General features: G+C 45.6%; 1 protein-coding gene and 1 long non-coding RNA gene across 3 annotated transcripts in view; one reads left to right on the top strand and one right to left on the bottom strand.

Moving 5' to 3' along the window:
• LOC111768381 (uncharacterized) overlaps positions 1-16645 on the bottom strand; it is a 34389-nt gene extending 17744 nt beyond the window's left edge. The window contains exon 1 of the long non-coding RNA XR_002800716.2: positions 16506-16645. This is a non-coding gene — a long non-coding RNA (uncharacterized lncRNA). The remainder of the gene's footprint in view (positions 1-16505) is intronic.
• The window catches only part of ITGA9 (integrin subunit alpha 9), a 331203-nt gene that overhangs the window by 152285 nt on the left and 161826 nt on the right, over positions 1-17092 (top strand). For both annotated transcript variants that reach the window (XM_001489074.5, XM_070237987.1), the window contains exon 16: positions 16631-16780. In XM_001489074.5, coding sequence (XP_001489124.4) covers positions 16631-16780 — 150 coding nt within the window. The remainder of the gene's footprint in view (positions 1-16630; positions 16781-17092) is intronic.

Genomic DNA, 17092 nt, shown 5'->3' with positions numbered 1-17092 from the left:
CCAAATTAAGTGGTGGTACGCATTTACTTTTCATCCACTGAGCAAAAAATTCTTGACTGCAGTCATATGATCTTGCTTGAGAGATGGGACAGGCTCTGTGCTTTTCTGCCTCTTTCCCATTCAGAATGCCCACACAATCACCTCTCTCACCTCCAACTCTCATTTCCTGCCTTGGCTATCTGGGGTCTTTTGTGGTTCCGTATGAATTTTAAGACTTTTTTCTATTTCTGTGAAAAATGCCATTGGAATTTTCATAGGAATTGCATTGACTCTTTAGATTGCTTTGGGTACTACAGACGTTTTAACAATATTAATTCTTCCCATCGATTAACACAGGGTAGCTTTCCATTTATTTCCACACTTCAGTTTCTTTCATCAGTGTCTTATAGATCTTTCGCCTGCTTGGTTAGATCTGTGCCTAAGTATTTTATTGTTTTTGATGCTATTGTAAATGGGATTATTTTCTTTATTTCTTTTTTCAGATAGATTTCAAATTTTGGGGGGGAGAGCTGTTGAATATTATATCTACCCAAGAGGAAGATGACATTTTTTTTCATTCTCTAAATTATTTAATTAAAACTCATAGGTCATCTCAAATTTGTACAAAGTTTCTAACTAATGACCATGTGGCAAAGGAAATAAGGAAATAGAAGAGGGAGAAATGGGAAGGAGATATGACAAATTATTTCTGGTTTTTTTTTTGAGAAAGATTAGTTCTGAGTTAACATCCACTGCCAATCCTCCTCTTTTTGCTGAGGAAGATTGGCCCTGAGCCAACGTCTGTGCCCATCTTCCTCTATTTTATATGTAGGATGCCTGCCACAGCATGGCTTGATGATCTGTGCATAGGTCCATGGCCAGGATCCAAACCAGTGAACCCAGGGCTGCCGAAGTGGAGCCTGCGAACTTAACTGCTGTGTCACTGGGCTGGCCCCATGATTTCTGTTCTTTTTATTATCTACTTGAAAAGAGTCCAGAAATGTAATGAAAGTTCAGAGTATTCTGCTGTGATTCCTGACATCTTTATCAGTCTCTTGGGATATCAGTAAATTCCAAATGATACATAGGCAGACTTAACTGTCTAAGCCTGAGTTTCACCATTTGGGGAAAAATAACCTATGGTGAGATTATACCAGCTAACCTATAAAGCATGTAGGCTACTCCTGGGCATTAACTCCTGGGTTATTGGTCAATGTTAGTTGAATTCAAATGTGGCAGATGCCAGTGCTGAAGGGACCAAAGCAAAAGGAGATCTCCCTCAGAGCGTCCATTTGCCAAAATTCCAACTCTTTCCCACAAATGAGAACCCAGTGTCTGCCTCCTTTATTATTGGATTAGGATTCCACAATAAACCCAGAAGTTTATTATTATCCAGTAAACCCAAAAGTTCTGGCTAAAAGGTGTAATAAATGGCATTTATTAAGTTGTTTAATAAGGTTTTTGTCGATAGGTACGACACTGCTTCTTTTGAGCTTAAAGATGTTTAAAATAGCCAAGGTTAAAAAGGAGGGAAGATTTGAAAGAAAAGTAGTAAAGAGGTGTGAGATATAAACACTGAGAGGAAGTAATGGCAGAGCCAAGAAATAAAGCTTCAGGTAAATGTTTAGTAGGGTGTTTGCGTGTATATTGTACGTTAACTGTAGGTGTAGGATTGGTCTGTGGAGTAAAGCTGCCTTTCCTAAGAGGGGTGATCTCAAATTCGCCAATGTCTTGCCTTTTGGATGAATGTTCATTTCAGTTCACATATGTCTCAGCAAATGTTTATTGAGCGTCTGCTGTGTACTGTGCTAAAGGCTGGGCATGCTGAGATGGATGTGAGGTGGCCTCTGCTCTGTAAGTGTAGCTTGGGGGGGGGGTATGTTAACCAATAAATGCCACTTATTGCTTTGATATCATCTCAGAAGGACAAGCAGCAGTGGGGACAGGAGGAGTGAGCCATCCCCTCGGGGAGTAAGGGAAGGATGAGCTTCAAGAAGAAGAGATTAAGGGACCAGCCTCGTGGCATGAGTGGTTAAGTTTGCACACTGTGCTTGGGCAGCCTGGGGTTCGCGGATTCAGATCCTGGGTATGGACCTACACACTGCTCATCAAGCCATGCTGTGGTGGCCCTCCCACCTACAAAAACTAGAGGAAGGTTGGCACAGATGTTAGCACAGGGCCAATCTTCCTCATCAAAAAAAAAGAAGAAGAAGAAGAAGAAGAGGAGGAGATCCAACTGTGAGGAATCCTTGTGGGGGTCAAGAAAGATCAGGACAGAGAAGGGGTGTCCACTAGATCTAGCAACATGGCAGCCATTGGTGATCTTGTCAAAACCAGTGGAAACATAGTGGCAAGAAGGGAATAGACCAAAGAGTGAACAAGTTTTGATGAAATTCACTGGAATTTTAATGACCTTGTTTTATTACAGATTTGAGGGGAGCCACTTTCTTCGCTTGCTAGGCTGAAAATCATTCAGAGTAATTGTGCTGCTGCAGTTAGCCCCCAAGCTGAGGAGACAGGCCCACTGTGGTTTGAGTAATGTGGAAATCCTGTGGGGTCAGTATTTTGACTCTCCTCTTCATTTCAGTCACGGTTCAGGGTTTTCACACACCACCAAGGTCTAGGGCAAGCTTCTCAGCTTTCTAGGCGTCCTCTCAGGGCTTGTGAAGCAGCAGGCCTGCCCTGGAGAGGTCAAGATTCTTTCTGTCAAAGCCGCGATCACTCCATGTAGCCCAGGGAGCCCACTGCCTCTGCCCTTCCCTTCCTGTGGGCTCACACAGGGAAAGAGATGCTTTCATACAGCTCTTAGCATGGAGCAGCTTTGCTCTGCCCTGGCCCCAAATATCTACCCAGGACCAAATTCTTAAAGCCCCAGGGGCCATGGGATGATTTTGAGCCCAGGCCTTGAACCTGTCATAAAATGTAATGGACGGTATATTTTTAACTGCTGAGACCAGGCAGTTCATATAACCTATGAAGACTGAAACAATATAACGATTCTTTCTGCGGTGTTTGAAGCATACTTTGAAGGATTTCGGAAACCACAGGATGATCCCTCTCATTGTTTCATTTACCATTAAGACGAAAGTTCTTGGCTGTTTTCGTGCATGGACTCCTTTGGCAGTTAGGAGGAGCCTATGGACCCCTTCTCAGAATAATGTTTTTAAGTGTGTCTGATAAAATACATAGAATTATAAAGAAACCAATTATACTGAAATTCAGCTATCAAAATGTTAAAAAGGAAACCCAGTTGGTGATATGCCTGCTTTTTATTAATGCCTTAAATAGTAAGATCTATGGAAATTTTGAAATACTGATGAGTATAAAAAATATTTCAAGCACTCTACAACTAGAATATGATGTGAAAATATCTCAGACTTCTATTGATGACAGAGTCACAGGTCTAATATTTCTGTGGTTTGCTGCCTACATTTATAAAAGGAAATGCTGAATTTCACTTAGAGGTTAAAAAAGTTGTAAGTTTTTTCTCAACCAAGTTCACAGACCTCCTGAATTCTCTTCTAGGTTAAGAACCTTTGGTTTAAGATATAATTTTGGTTGAAAGTAGTGAAACAAACAAAGTCTAAAGTGTATTTTGTGTATAGTAATAGATCATCAACTCTGTGGGGTTAAGGAGCTCATTATTAATTTTGTGCATAGTCCAAGTCCTGGCTCTTTTCCTTCTGCACTTTGCCCTTTATAAAATTTGGTGCCTCATGCACTGGAGACAAAGATGCTTCGTGAGCAGCTTTAAAAAAGGGAAAAAAAAGAAAAAAGGGTTTGCCTTGAGGAGGCCTGGAGCTGATCTGTGTCTTTAATCCACCTCCTGGGCCCTAAGACTTATTCACAGGGTGCTAGCGCTGTTCTTTTTGAGAATAAATAAAGGAAGGGCAGAGTAAAACTCTGAGTTGGAAGTAAGGGAGAGTAATGGCCAAAAAGAGTCTGAGTGTCATCCCCATGCTTCTGCCCTCCCTCCATGATCTGCTTGTGTTTTGGGCAGACATGAGCGCTGGTCATCCCTTGCACTTGATCTAGCTTTTCTCACCTCTTTAAGGATTTTGCAGACAACAAATTCAGGATGGAATTTATTATGTGGTATCTTGCATCCAGTTCCCCAGAAGCAGAATCTGAGATGGGGATTTCTGCCGGAGATTTACTCTGCCGGGGGAATGCTCTCAGAAGGGAGGGAAACAGAATTAGGCAGGGAACAAAGCTGAGTAAGGATGTGGTCTCAGGAAAAGTCTAGCCTCAGCCTGATCCCGGGAGGGAGTTCTGGAGTATGAATCATACCAGAGAGCTTATCCAGTCGGAGGCCAGCGGATGGGCTGTTACACCCCTGCATCAGCCAGCCAGGGGAGTGGGGCACATATTAGTTTTCTATGTTACATAAAAAAATGGCAATTTTTTTTTTTTTGACAACTTACATTCCTTTTTTTTTTTTTTTTTGAGGAAGATTAGCCCTGAGCTAACATCTGCTGCCAATCCTCCTCTTTTTGTGAGGAAGACTGGCCCTGAGCTAACATCCGTGCCCATCTTCCTCTACTTTACATGTGGGACGCCTACCACAGCATGGCTTGACAATCGGTGCCACGTCCACACCCTGGGTCTGAACCGGCGAACCATGGGCCACTGAAGCAGAATATGCAAACCTAACTGATGCACCACTGGGCCAGCCCCCAAAATTTCAAATTTTGTAGTTTAAAACACATAGATTTTTGACCTCACAGTTTCTGTGGGTTAGGAGTCTGGGTACGGCCCAGCTGGGTCCCTCCTCAGGGCCTCAAAGCTACAATCCAGGTGTCAGCTGGGTCTCGTGTGAGGCTTAGGGTCTTCCTCCAGGCTCATGAGGTTGGTGGTAGAATTCATGTCCTTGCAGCTGCAGAGCATATGGTGGCTAGCTTCTTCAAGGTCAGCAGGAGAGTCTCTCTCCTGCTTCAAGTCTCTTAGCTCGGGAAAGACCTAAGCCCTCCTTTAAAGGGTTCATCTGAGTGGGCCTACCCAGATAATCTCTCTTTTGATTAACTCTAACTCGCCTAATTTTGGACCTTATTTACATGTAAAAAATCCCTTCATTGTCATATAATACAACATAATCGGAAGTGACATGTGTCAGATTTACAGTCCTTCCCACACTCAAGGGGAAGGGATTATATAGGAGCATGGGTTTTGGGGAGTAATCTTAGAATTCTGCCTATTACAGGACATCACCTGGCAGGCATCTCTGGAGGAGATGGCTCCATCCACCAAGGCGAGTCCTCCTGAGAAGGTGGTAGGTGTGAGCTGTCAGTAGGGGGGATGCACCAGCTGGTAAAGGGCATCTGGGCAGAGCACTAACAGCATCTGCTATATATAGGAATCTCCTGACATCTATAGTGGATGGAATGGGGACTCCTTAATGGAAACTTCTTGACTGGATAGTAATCCAAGTTTAATGTCAGACGTGTTAACAAATGAAGATGCAGAATACTTTTTGACATACTTTGAAAAAATGATTTTTTTTTACACTACCAGACTTAACTAAACATCCACCCCTTTTTATACTAAGTATTTTATAACATCACTACAAGCATAAAAAAAAAATAATAATAAAAGGGCCAGCCTGGTGGCCTAGTGGTTGATTTCTCATGCTCCACTTCAGTGGCACGGGGTTCACAGTTCAGATCCTGGGCACGGACCCGCACACTGCTCATCAGGCCATGCTGTGGCGGTGTTCCATATATAAAATGGAGGAAGATTGGCACAGATGCTGGCTCAGGTCCAGTCTTTCTCACCAAAATTAAATAGAGGTCAAAGCTGCTGTGGAATGAGCTGCCTTGGGAGTCTGGTTTCTGCCCCTCGTGCCACTTTGATCTCACAGTTTGGCAGTAGAGATAGGCACGGGGACAAATCATTACACACTACATTGTGCACCTAATGCTGGTCATGCAGGTCAGAGTCTGGACAAGAAGGAATTTGTTGCCTGCAGACCAGCTCTCCTGGGAGCTCTCCAGGCCTGATTGGGTCACTTTCGAGACCATTTGTATCTATCATAACGCTGCCTTCTCGGCCACATTTATTTCCTGTTAAGAGGCTGGGATTCACAGGATCCACAAGGCTGTGGAAGGCATCTCTCCTCACCTTGATTCAACGACTTCCCCAGCCACAGCTTCCCTCTCTGATCCCTGCTGCATTTGCACTGCTGCGCAGAGTCTAGGGGTGCAGAATGAAGAGGAGTGCTGGCTCTGGGATCTTGATGAGTCTCTTCTCCTCTCTGGCCCTCAGTGTGTTCTTCTCTATCATGAAGATTTTCCAGGTGGTCAGAGGGGATTCCCCTTGGACATGCCAAGAGGTTGAGGGTAAGATGTTGAGCAAGCAGGGACTCTCTCTCCCGACCTCCAGGTCCGTATTTTACCTATATATTGTGTGTATACATAATAACTTACACGAATACATATAAGTATGTATTTCGGCTGCCACAGGTTTTTGTAACACTGAATTTACTGTGTGAGGTCAGGTTCCCTAGATGCAGAGCTTGAGATAGGGATTTGCTTGCACTGGATTTATTGAGGGGGTGTTGTCAGGAGAGGGGACTAAGGGGAGCAGGATAGAGTAGGGGAAGGAGCTGAGCAAGGCTGTGGTCTCAGCCTGATCCCATGGGGAGTGGGGCCTTCTGGGGCATGAAGTCCACCACAGAGTTGTCCCACCTTGAGGCGAGATGTACCCCCATGCCAGTCAGTCATTGCCAGTGGAGGAGGAGGGGGGTAGGGGGCATAAAACCTCCCGGGTGAGGTGGCTTGCATTTAACCAAGGACAATTTTCTGTAGAAGAGGCAGTTATGAACTGATGGCAACTGACTTGCTGCTGGTGGATGAGTGCACCAGCCCCGTAAAGGTCCTGTCCTCCTCCCTTTCCATCCCCAGTCAGTCCTCTGGGGTTCTTATTTCAAAGCTGCCTTTAAAAACTTGTGACAGTCCCTACTGCCCATAGAATGAAAGTCCTTCGCCTAGTTTCTGAGGTCCTGCGACCTGGTTTCAGCCTGCTTTCCCTCCCTGTCTGCAGCCCCTCCCTGCCCCTCACCCTATGGGTTTGCCCCTCAGACCCTTATTAGGTGGTGGCGGTGGTGGTGGTGGTGGCAGTGGTGGTGGTGTAGGTGGTGTAGCTAGCTTTTACTGAGTAACAGGAGCTCTCCATGGTGCTCGACATCTATGGACTCTAATCTTTGCAACAGTGATGTGAGGTTGATTCTGTCAACCTGTTTTATATCTGAGAAGACAGATTCAGAGAGATCGTGTGAAGCTGGGACTCCCTCAGACCCAGGACTGTCTGATGTCGAAGTCCTTGCTTTCCATGTTGTCTGTTGCCTCCGTTCCTCAGACACACAGTTGTCTAAGACCTTCGTATTATCTCCACCAACTAATACTACAGCCCTCATTCCCATTCCCCCATCAGCCTGCTGAATTTCTGGTTTTTCTTCCAGGATCACCTCCTCTCTGAGGATTCTTGACACTCCCAACCTCACTCAACTCTGGGTCAGAAGCAATTCCCTGCCATCAGGTTCCCACAGCTCTCATGTGGGCACCTTCTCCTCTGCATCTCAGCTTTTTGCTCACACCCTTGTCCCTGCCTCTTCTCTGCCTAACATGGTGCCTGGCACAGGCACCCAGCAACCAAATGTTGGCTGAAGGCAACTCAGCCGAAGTTCCTCTGGACAGTCAAGCACAATGTTCATCCACTCACCCTTCCACCTCCTGCCTACACACACTTGTCACCCCTGGCCTTGACCTGAGAGCGGTGTCCTGGCCACTGCTGCTGCCCTCCACCCTTTCAGACAAGAACACGCTCGGTATTGTCCAAGAGATGTGGCAAGATCTGTTCCCGCGGCCCTAGTTACCACTGTGAGTGCTCATCCCAGAGCTAGCCCACATTTCCTCAGCTCCCATATTGTTAACAGTGTAATGACAGCTTCTCAGGCAGGGGTTGGGGAGGGGAAACATTCTCACAATAAATCTATTATTCAATGCTAAGATGCACCCCAGCTTCATAGGGGAAGTCCTTAGAATCAGGGAAAGACAGCAATAGAAGACAGAAAATAAGTAAGTGCCAAACTGTATCATAAGGACACTGGGGTTCCTAGGGGCTGTGGCCAGAGGGCTGGCGTCTTCACTCTGGGTTAGAATTCACTTCCCTCTCATCAGGTTCCCACGGTTCTTATGTGACCAAGAGTTCAATGTGACTTTCCTGTCTCACAGAAGGGGCAGCCTTGGGGTGGGCCTTGGAGAGTGGATCACGTTTTGCAGAGAGAAGGCCGTTCCAGACGTGGGAACAGCATGAGCAGAGGCACAGGTGGGGTCAGTGGTAGGACCTGAGCAGAGGCACTTGGCTCAGCTGTGTCCTCTTCCTCAAAAGGTTACTTTATTAGGTCAAGATGTGGAGAGGGGAGATTTGCACTCCAGGGTTTTCAACTGCTCGCTGAACCGAGTCAGTCCACCCCTCCCCCTCTCCACATCGCCGTCACCTAACAGGCAGAGACCACTGAGTGGCAGTACAAAGGTCACTGTTAACTCTGGAGGTCCAAGAGCATCTGTCCAAATGTGAGGGTTGAGGCTGACACACCAGCTGGACACGGGACTGATGGCTGAGACAATGATGGGGGCGGGGGGCAGAGCAGAAAAACCCGCCTGGGTCAGCTCTAGCCATTTGCCTTTCGTGGGTTACATTTTCTTTTGTGTTAGTTTCTTATTCACCTACAAATATTTTTACCAAAGCCACCTTGGGGGTTTGAGGATGGGAGATGGATGAGAGAATTAGGAGAGGAAGGAAGGAGCACTAGATTAGAAGCCGAAATTTCCTTTCCTCTGCAGGGCACAGAGGCTGGATAATATCTATGTTGAGCCAGTTCCTTCTGGTGTCATTTTGCTGTCAAATGATGCATGTAATTATCTACAATGTAATTAACATGTCTGTTTACAAAGAACATTATATGGGGATGTTAGGTGTTAGAAAATTGTTTCCAAATTGTCAGAAGTTCTAATCTCCTGTTAGCATATTTTGTAATGGATGCAGAGAAAAAGAAATTTAAAAGATCTCCAAACATGCCAACATACAAATTAGTTAAATAAGCAACCCCCACCCCCACCCACAAACTCTCAAACAAAAAGCAAACCATTTTCCAGATATCTAGCTAGATGTTGTTTTATCTTTGAAGAGGAAAAAGCATCAATGGGGTTATGTGATTTTCGTAGATAAATAGAATAATTTAAGTAAATATGTTATTTGAAGAGTACTTAATGCTTTATTGACCTTCCCGAGTACTCATGCTTGTCAGAGGACCATACATTTCAGACTAATGATAATATCCATTTCCATAATATGTTATTACATATAAAGTACTATGCAGTCATAATTAAAATCTTTAATCTCATTGAGAAACTTTCAGAAACCAGATATACACCACTTATTTCCTACTCTCATGGCAGAATTTTTAGAGTTCTTTGAATTAAACTCTTTTCAGAGCTATACCTAGTCAATGTTTATAACTGCGCTCAAAGATAAATCTTTGTCTCCTCCCATTGCAAATCCCGTCTCATAAGACTTGTAGTCAGTTGCGCTTTGTGCTTTTCATAAAGGTTTGTTTAAAATTGTTTCTAGAATATTCTCCCTTGGTTTTAATTTAAATTTCCATTTGTTTATTTTTTGCCTTGTAAGACTCTAAATGAAACACGCTTGGCCTCAGTTTATTCTCTTATAAAATGGGGAATAGGTTCTTGCTATCATAATGAGGATTCCCTTCTCAATAGGGCAGTTTTTACAGATTTTCATATCAGAAGTACCACTTAAAAATAATGATAAAAATAATGATAGGCAGCATTTATTCTTGCCTATAGTATGCCAGTCATTGTGCTAGATGTTTTATATAATAACAAACATTATTTATTATGTCATTATAAATATGTTACACCTTTCACTGTGGCCTGTATATCTCTTAGGTTCATTTCTGAATTTTCTATCCTTTTTCCTCTCCATGCTTCAGTCTGAATCTTTTCTATTGACTTACCTCGTGGGTCCTTCCTGCTGTCTCCAAGCTAAATAGTCTTCTCTTGTCTTCTCAGTACCTTAACCACTGCCTTCTGCTTGGTTTCTTGGCATCAGCAAATGCCTTGAGAGTAAATGTGGTGTAGAATATTGGACTTGCCTCAGTATGCTTCCCTTCTCTTTGGGATCTTGGCCCTTGCGTCCTGGCCCTGAGCTTTTTTTTTTTTTAAAGATTGGCACCTGAGCTAACAACTGTTGCCAATCTTCTTTTTTTCCTCTCTTTTTTTCTCCGCAAATCCCCTCAGTATATAGTTGCATGTTTTTTAGTTGTGGGTCCTTCCAGTTGTGGCATGGGGGACACTGCCTCAGCGTGGCCTGACGAGAGGTGCCATGTCCGTGCCCAGGATCTGAACTAGTGAAACCCTGGGCCACCCAAGCAGAGCACGCGAACTTAACCACTCGGCCACAGGGCCGGCCCCGCCCTGAGCTTTAACTTTTTTCTTCACAGACTCCTAAGACTGCCAGAAACTCAGCTCAGAAACTTGAGGATTTGGTCTTTTAGCCACCACTTTACTTTCAGTTTCTTAGCCTCTCATTCCACACTGCTTGCGAATCTGTAAACGGCTCAAGGGAAAAGTGCCACTACATGTTGAGGTCACCTCAGTGTTCTTTACTTCTCTCTGGGACCCTAGATTCTGAAGTCCTGGCTGTCTTGATAGTTCCCTGATAGCTTTAAACAGCTGTGTGTGTGTGTGTGTGTCTGTTGTCCAGCTTTTCTAGTTGTTGGGGTGTGAGGGGGTGGCGGGCGCGTAGATCTTCAGTGAGTTACTCTATTACTAGGAATGCAAAATCTTCAGTTTGCTTTTGAAGAATCTTCAAGCCTATGAGAATTTAAAATTCACGTATAGGATTTTAACTGCTATTCTAATCGTTATGATCATAGAGATAAAGGAAACGGCATTCCACTTTTGAAGATGTCTCATTTCTAGGAGTGCCAGCAAGATAACTGTAGGCAGAAGTAGAGTTGGGTGTGGAGAGCAGAGAAATAGTAAGAAAGGATACAGGATGGAGGGGACAGAAAGATCACATGTTTGGAAAAAGAAAAAATACTGAGGGCTCCTTAAAAAAAAAACAGAGGGTTTTTCCCAAACCCATTATCTCGCTTAATGCTAGCTGCTTATTTGCTGACCTTCTGTGTTATTTGCAAATTTAAAGTGAGGTCAACCCTTCCTGTGTTCATTTAGTTTACACTGTAGCTGCTAGTTAGCTAAGGCAGATGAAAACCTTTCCATGGGGAAAAGCAGCTGTGAGGTAGGTTTCTGGTCAGATGGCTCTCTGGGAGGTGCATCATGCTCAGGTCCCGCTTATTAGGGTCATAGAGGGAGACATGGAATCGAGTCATCCTGGCTGTTTGTCCGAATAGTAATGCACATCTTCCTTTGGCCAGGCAGATGGAGTCTTGTGATGTGAAGCTGCTTATACGCAGCAGTGAAAATTCCATGGTTCCACAAGAAAAGGAGACAAAAGACTTTGGGGCTTCTGACTCTGATAACTGCCTAGCTGCCCCAGGAGAGCCGGGCAGACCGTCCTCTCCTCTCGTAGAAACTCTTGCATGGGTGGCACCAGCCTGTCAGGGGCCTCCCCTGCTGGGTTTTCCATCTGAGTTACTTGTATTTCATTTTCAGAGCAAGGGAATTAATGAGAAGGGAAGCCTGAAGGACTCTCCTTGAAGGAATGGCAGTCCTTAGGATGGCACCTCAGGCATGTGTCCCTGAGGTTCTTACTCCCTCTTGTCAGCAGACCCTGTGAGTCCCTGCAGTCCTCTCTGGGGTCCCCAGGAGAACATCTCTGTGTGTGAGGTGAGCTGAGGAAGGAGGAAGACATACTCCGAAGGAGGGCCAAGCCCGTCCCTGGACAGATGGGTGAACGAGCTCCTGGCATGGGCAGAGGGCCCATAGTGGATCTATATGAGCCAGTACTGGGGATTGCCGACCCCGGACACTGGGACAGGGAGACAGTTTAGTGGAAGAGAAAAGGAAGCATGGAGTTTTAGGCTCAAATCAGTATGTTTGGGAGATTCTCTGCAGAGTTAGAGTTTGGAGACAGGAAGGGGATTTCTGTGTTGTTACAAAGCTCAATATGTCCACACCTAAACTTAAGGGACAGCTGTTCCTTCTCCTGGTTCCCCATGATGTCGAGTGGCTCCAGTGTCCACTCTCTCACCCAAGCTGAACACAGGCATCTTGTATTACTCTTTCTCTCTCATCCCCCACATCCAGTCACCAAGTGCTATCCTAAATCAGCCTCAACCCTCCCCTTTTCTCCCTCCCCACTGCTCTGTCCTGGCACAGGCCCTCATGATCTTTCCTCTGAACGCTTATGGAAGCCTCCTCCTTACCTGCTTCTCCCCGGGCCTATTCCCATCGAGCCACTTCCATGCTACAGCTACAAGGATCATTCTAGAATGCAGCCTCCTTACTGGCCTCCCTGCGTCAATTTTACCCCTATCAATCCAGGAAACCAGAGGGATTTTTCTGTAACACAGCCTCCAACGTCACCTTACCTTCCTCCCAGCTCTTCCTAGCTTTTAGGATGAAGTCAACACAACCTGTAAGTGCCCTTGAGATCTGGTCTCTGCTTCAGCCTCCTTGTCCCCCACTTCCTGCCCATAAGCTCAACTTTCCCACCTTTGGGAATCACATCTAATCCCGTGCCCTGGACACCCCATGCCCTCTCCACCCTGCTAGACCAGCCATGCCTGCTCTCTGGCTAATGTCCTTCTGTCTCATGACTAAACCTGGGGCACCTCCTCTGGGAAGCCTGCCAACCCGCAGGCCGAATCAGACGTCCCTCATTTGTGTTCCCAAAGCCTGTGTCCTAGTGCATGTTGCACTAGACTGTCATTGCTTGCCTGTTTCCCCTGAAGGTCTTTCATCTCTGTCTCCCCAGGGCCCTGACATAAAGTAGGCATTCAATAAATTTCAGATTGAGCATATGGTAAGTTCCCAGTAAAACCTCAGCCGCTGCAAATTTTGCCACCAGTCTGGGTGTTCTCTGTGTGGGCTCCTTCGATTTTCAAAACAAGAGACTTCTGTAGATTTTTAGCAAGAAAAGGTAGATTCTTGTCTTTTGGTCTGTCACAGTAAGTGTGTGTTCAACTTTAGAAGCTTCATTTTGTAGTGGTGAACTTTTTTCAAGCTGTAAAATTTCAGTGTTTCCAGTCTGGGCCAGAGCCCTAAGCCTCTCCATCCTAAAGAGTTCCTCCACTTAATTGCAGCGCTGAGCTGAGGAAAGTTGCACTTCCAAAAATGAAAAGGAAACTGCTAAATGTTGCTGCTACTTTTCCTTTGCAGCTCACAGAAAACAAACCCAGTGTGGGAAGGAGGGGCTCTCCTTTTGGGGGTGTTGGCTTGTTTCTAATTGCTGCACCCTCCTTGGCCTCTGCCTGCGGTTTGGGTCCCTTCTGCCCAGAGCTACTGGTACACGTAGTAAGAAGCTGTTTTTGAAACTTCTTAGTTAAAACAGGTCCATGCAATCAGCGCCAGAGCACAGCGTCCACACCCCTATATGTCAGAATTTGTTACTCATCCAGAGTAAGCTGTGCCCTGACGAAGGCTTCCCTCCGCGGTAAGCATGGCTTGAATGGCTGCACGTTTAGAAACAGCGCTCACTTCAAGCTCCTATTTCTTAGTTATTTGTCATTTATTCACATGCTTCCTTCTGAGAGAAACGTTTCCTTCCCTTTCCCTGTATCCTCTAAAGAAAATAGGCAATTTTTTAGGGTGATGTCAGAGTCTAAAGCGTTTGGGATAATTTTTAAATAATAATTTATGGACTTCAAGGAAAATAGTTTTGCTTCTGGTTCTAAGACTGAGTCTGGCTCCACCACTTACTGGTTTTGGGATGGAGCACAACTTATTTGAGCTCCTGAACCTCTGTGAGCTCATCTGTGAAGTGGGAGCAATAATCTACCAGCTCAGGTGTTATGCAGATTAAGGAAAATAATGTCTGTGAAGAGCTTGCCCAGGCTCTGAAATGCATTCAGTAGCCAGGAAACGTTAAGTGGCTTTTAAATCCCCCACCCTCATCTTCAGTCCCTCCTCCAAGAATAACAACATAATAACTGACATTTCCTCATGAAGGATTTAAATGAAAAAGCCTTAAGATAGTCAACCTTAAAGAAACACTAAAGCATTTATTTATAAAAACATTAAGATTGCACTCCATTATTTTCCTCACCTCAGAAAGTCTTTAAATTTGGATTGGCAGAGTCAGCAGGCAAAGGGAATCTGGATCCTAGGTGTGTATTTTGCTCCCGGAAAGGACATAGGCATTAAAGATCTCTTCCTAAAGTCTGAAGTTCAAGAGAATTTTCTGGAAACAGTTTATTCAAAGGCTCCTGCATCACTTCCCTGTGAGGTCCTCTATTTTACTTATGCTGAATGGTTGACTCTATTCCCAGCTGAATGCTCTCCTGAACACAGATATAAATCATCTGCTGGTCACTCTAGCTCCTACCCTGGAGGCATCCATGCCCCTTTGTCCTATTGCCCTGCCCCACAGTCAGCAGCCCCAGGCGTGGCCACTTCTGTCTCCTACTTCCACACTGCCCTGGCTTGGACACCATCTCTTCTCCTGGGCTGTGGGAGATTTCTACCCTGCCCTCCAATGTCTCTGAGTATGTTCTACTCAACACCCGTGCCCTGAGGAGCTCTGAGGAAACACAGGGTTCCATGACCCGATGAACTTGGGACCCCCCCCCCCTACTCTTTCTCAGAGGCAATTGCAGTAAAAACAAACAAAAACAGAACAAAAACCCCTTCACTTGGTTTAACCTGATGTCCTCCCAACTTACTTGATTATCAACCCTTTTATTTATCTTCTTCTGGGGAACTGAGGTTCACAGAACCCATATTGGAGAATGTTGCTACAGTTTGTGGGTGGGCTGCCATCCATGCACTTGTTAAAGCAGCTTTGAGTCCAAATATTGGTCAGTAAGGGCATCCGTAATGACATACGGTATCCCATTAAAAAGGAGGTGGTAGAGCTCTATGTACTGACATGGAACCATCTCCAGGAGCTATGCTAAGTCAAGAAAACAAAGTACAGCGTGTAATGAGCTACCATTTGCCTGCATATCCTTAGTCTGGACGAACACCCAAACACTGACAGGCATGTCTGCCTATGGAGAGGGGCACGGGGTGTCAGGGAGGGGTGGAGCAAACCCCTCACTGTGTGCCTCTGGGGAGCTTTAGCACTTTCTACTGTTTTTCAGCACAGAGCTAATCTGCTCCAAATTCCACCAAACTTCACACAGAGAGTCATTGGCCCTGCTCATGGTGCTGTGGTTGCCTTTGCCTGCCCGCCCCACTTCTTTCACTTCCCAATAAGGCCGCTGCTTCTTCCCTGCTGACTCCCCACCTCCTGTCTCTCCCTGACAGATGCAGAACACTGGGGACTGGGCTCGTTGGTGCTGCTCAGAAGCCCACCTACCAGCTTACTCCCTATTTCTAACTCTAACTTGTTAGACTGAGGACCCAAAGTCCTTGGGAGGCAGTGACACTTGTGCCGAAAGGTGAGGAACTCCAGGGTTGAACAGATGTGACTCAAAGTCCTTATCAGCCTTGTGGCCTGGGGAACTTGCACTTTTCTTTTCTTTTCTTTTCTTTTCTTTTTTGAGGAAAATTAGCTCTGAGCTAACATCTGCCACCAATCCTCCTCTTTTTGCTCAGGAAGACTAGCCCTGAGCTAACATCCGTGCCCGTCTTCCTCTACTTTATATGTGGGATGCCTACCACAGCATGGCTTGACAAGCAGTGTGTTGTCTGCATCCGGGATCTGAACCGGTGAACCATGGGCTGCCACAGCAGAACGTGTGACTTAACCACTGTGCTACCAGGCTGGCCCCCTCCTTTTCCTTTTCTGTACAGTGGAGGACAATAAGCCCAGCTCCCAGGGTTTGGGCGTGGTGCTCATCTCCCTAGAACATCTAGCACAGTACTTGCCATTTGGTAGGTGTTCATTGTATATTTACTCTCTTCCCTTCCCTCCCTCTCCTTTCCTGTGGTGACTATCAGCCTCTCACTCCCTTGGGTCGTAAAGTTCTTGGTTCCAGAGGAAAGAACCAAGGCCAGAAGTCAGACTTTCATCCCTAGCTCCATTGATGACTAACTCTGGGAAGACGCTGGGCCCCTCACTGTCTTTAGGTCTCCTGCCCTAATACAAAATCCATATTAATATCAGTGCAAAAGATCTTTGATCATCAAAACCCGGCGAATGCAAAGGGTTAGCGCTGGAGTGTGAGTGTAGACACTTTCCCGCCCGCCAACTAGCTTAGAAGAATATTTGGAAGATGAGTAAGGTAATGTCTTCCATATGCTAAAGAGAAGATGATTTGGCACCACGCAAGGTAGAGTAGAAAACCCCCACTTGTTAGCAGAGTGACCTTGGACAAGACATTAACTGCCCTCGGCCTCAGTTACCTCATCTAAAATATGAAAGTAATAAAATCTTACCTTACAGGGGTAGCTGTGAGGATCATATGAGGCAATTCATGTGGAAGACCTTTGTAAACTGTGAAATGCTCTACAAATGTCAGCCAGCGTTAGCAGTTAATGTGCGCGTTTGTTTATTGTTTCAGCGGAGAGTACAGGACGTCATCAGCCCGATCGTGTTTGAAGCAGCCTACAGCCTGGGTGAGCATGTGACTGGAGAGGAGGAGCGAGAGCTGCCGGCTCTGACACCAGTGCTCCGCTGGAAAAAGGGGCAAAAGATTGCCCAAAAGAATCAGGTCAGAACCTTAACGCTCACAACCGGGACCTACAGTGGCGGGTGCATACGGCAGAAGTAATGGTCCTGGCTGCCTGGGAGATGGTGGCCAGGGCATATCCCAACTCTGGGCCTCCCTTGTGTAGTCTGCAAAATGATGAAATGTGTGATCTTTGGGATTGCTTTGAACAGCCACATGATTTAAACACATTGAGGCTGTTTTCAAGCAGTTGGAAAATTATAACCCCTTTGAGGTCATGAACTTGCCCCTTGTTCCTCGACTGTTTCCAGAGCTTAGATCAGGACACCGTTGGTGCTCAATAAATGTTTTTTT

The sequence above is a fragment of the Equus caballus genome, chromosome 16 (genome assembly GCF_041296265.1).
Source record: "Equus caballus isolate H_3958 breed thoroughbred chromosome 16, TB-T2T, whole genome shotgun sequence".
In the NCBI taxonomy this organism is placed as follows: domain Eukaryota; kingdom Metazoa; phylum Chordata; class Mammalia; order Perissodactyla; family Equidae; genus Equus; species Equus caballus.
The sequence above is the reverse complement of the archived record's forward strand: the minus strand, read 5'-3'. Positions and strand labels throughout refer to the sequence as shown.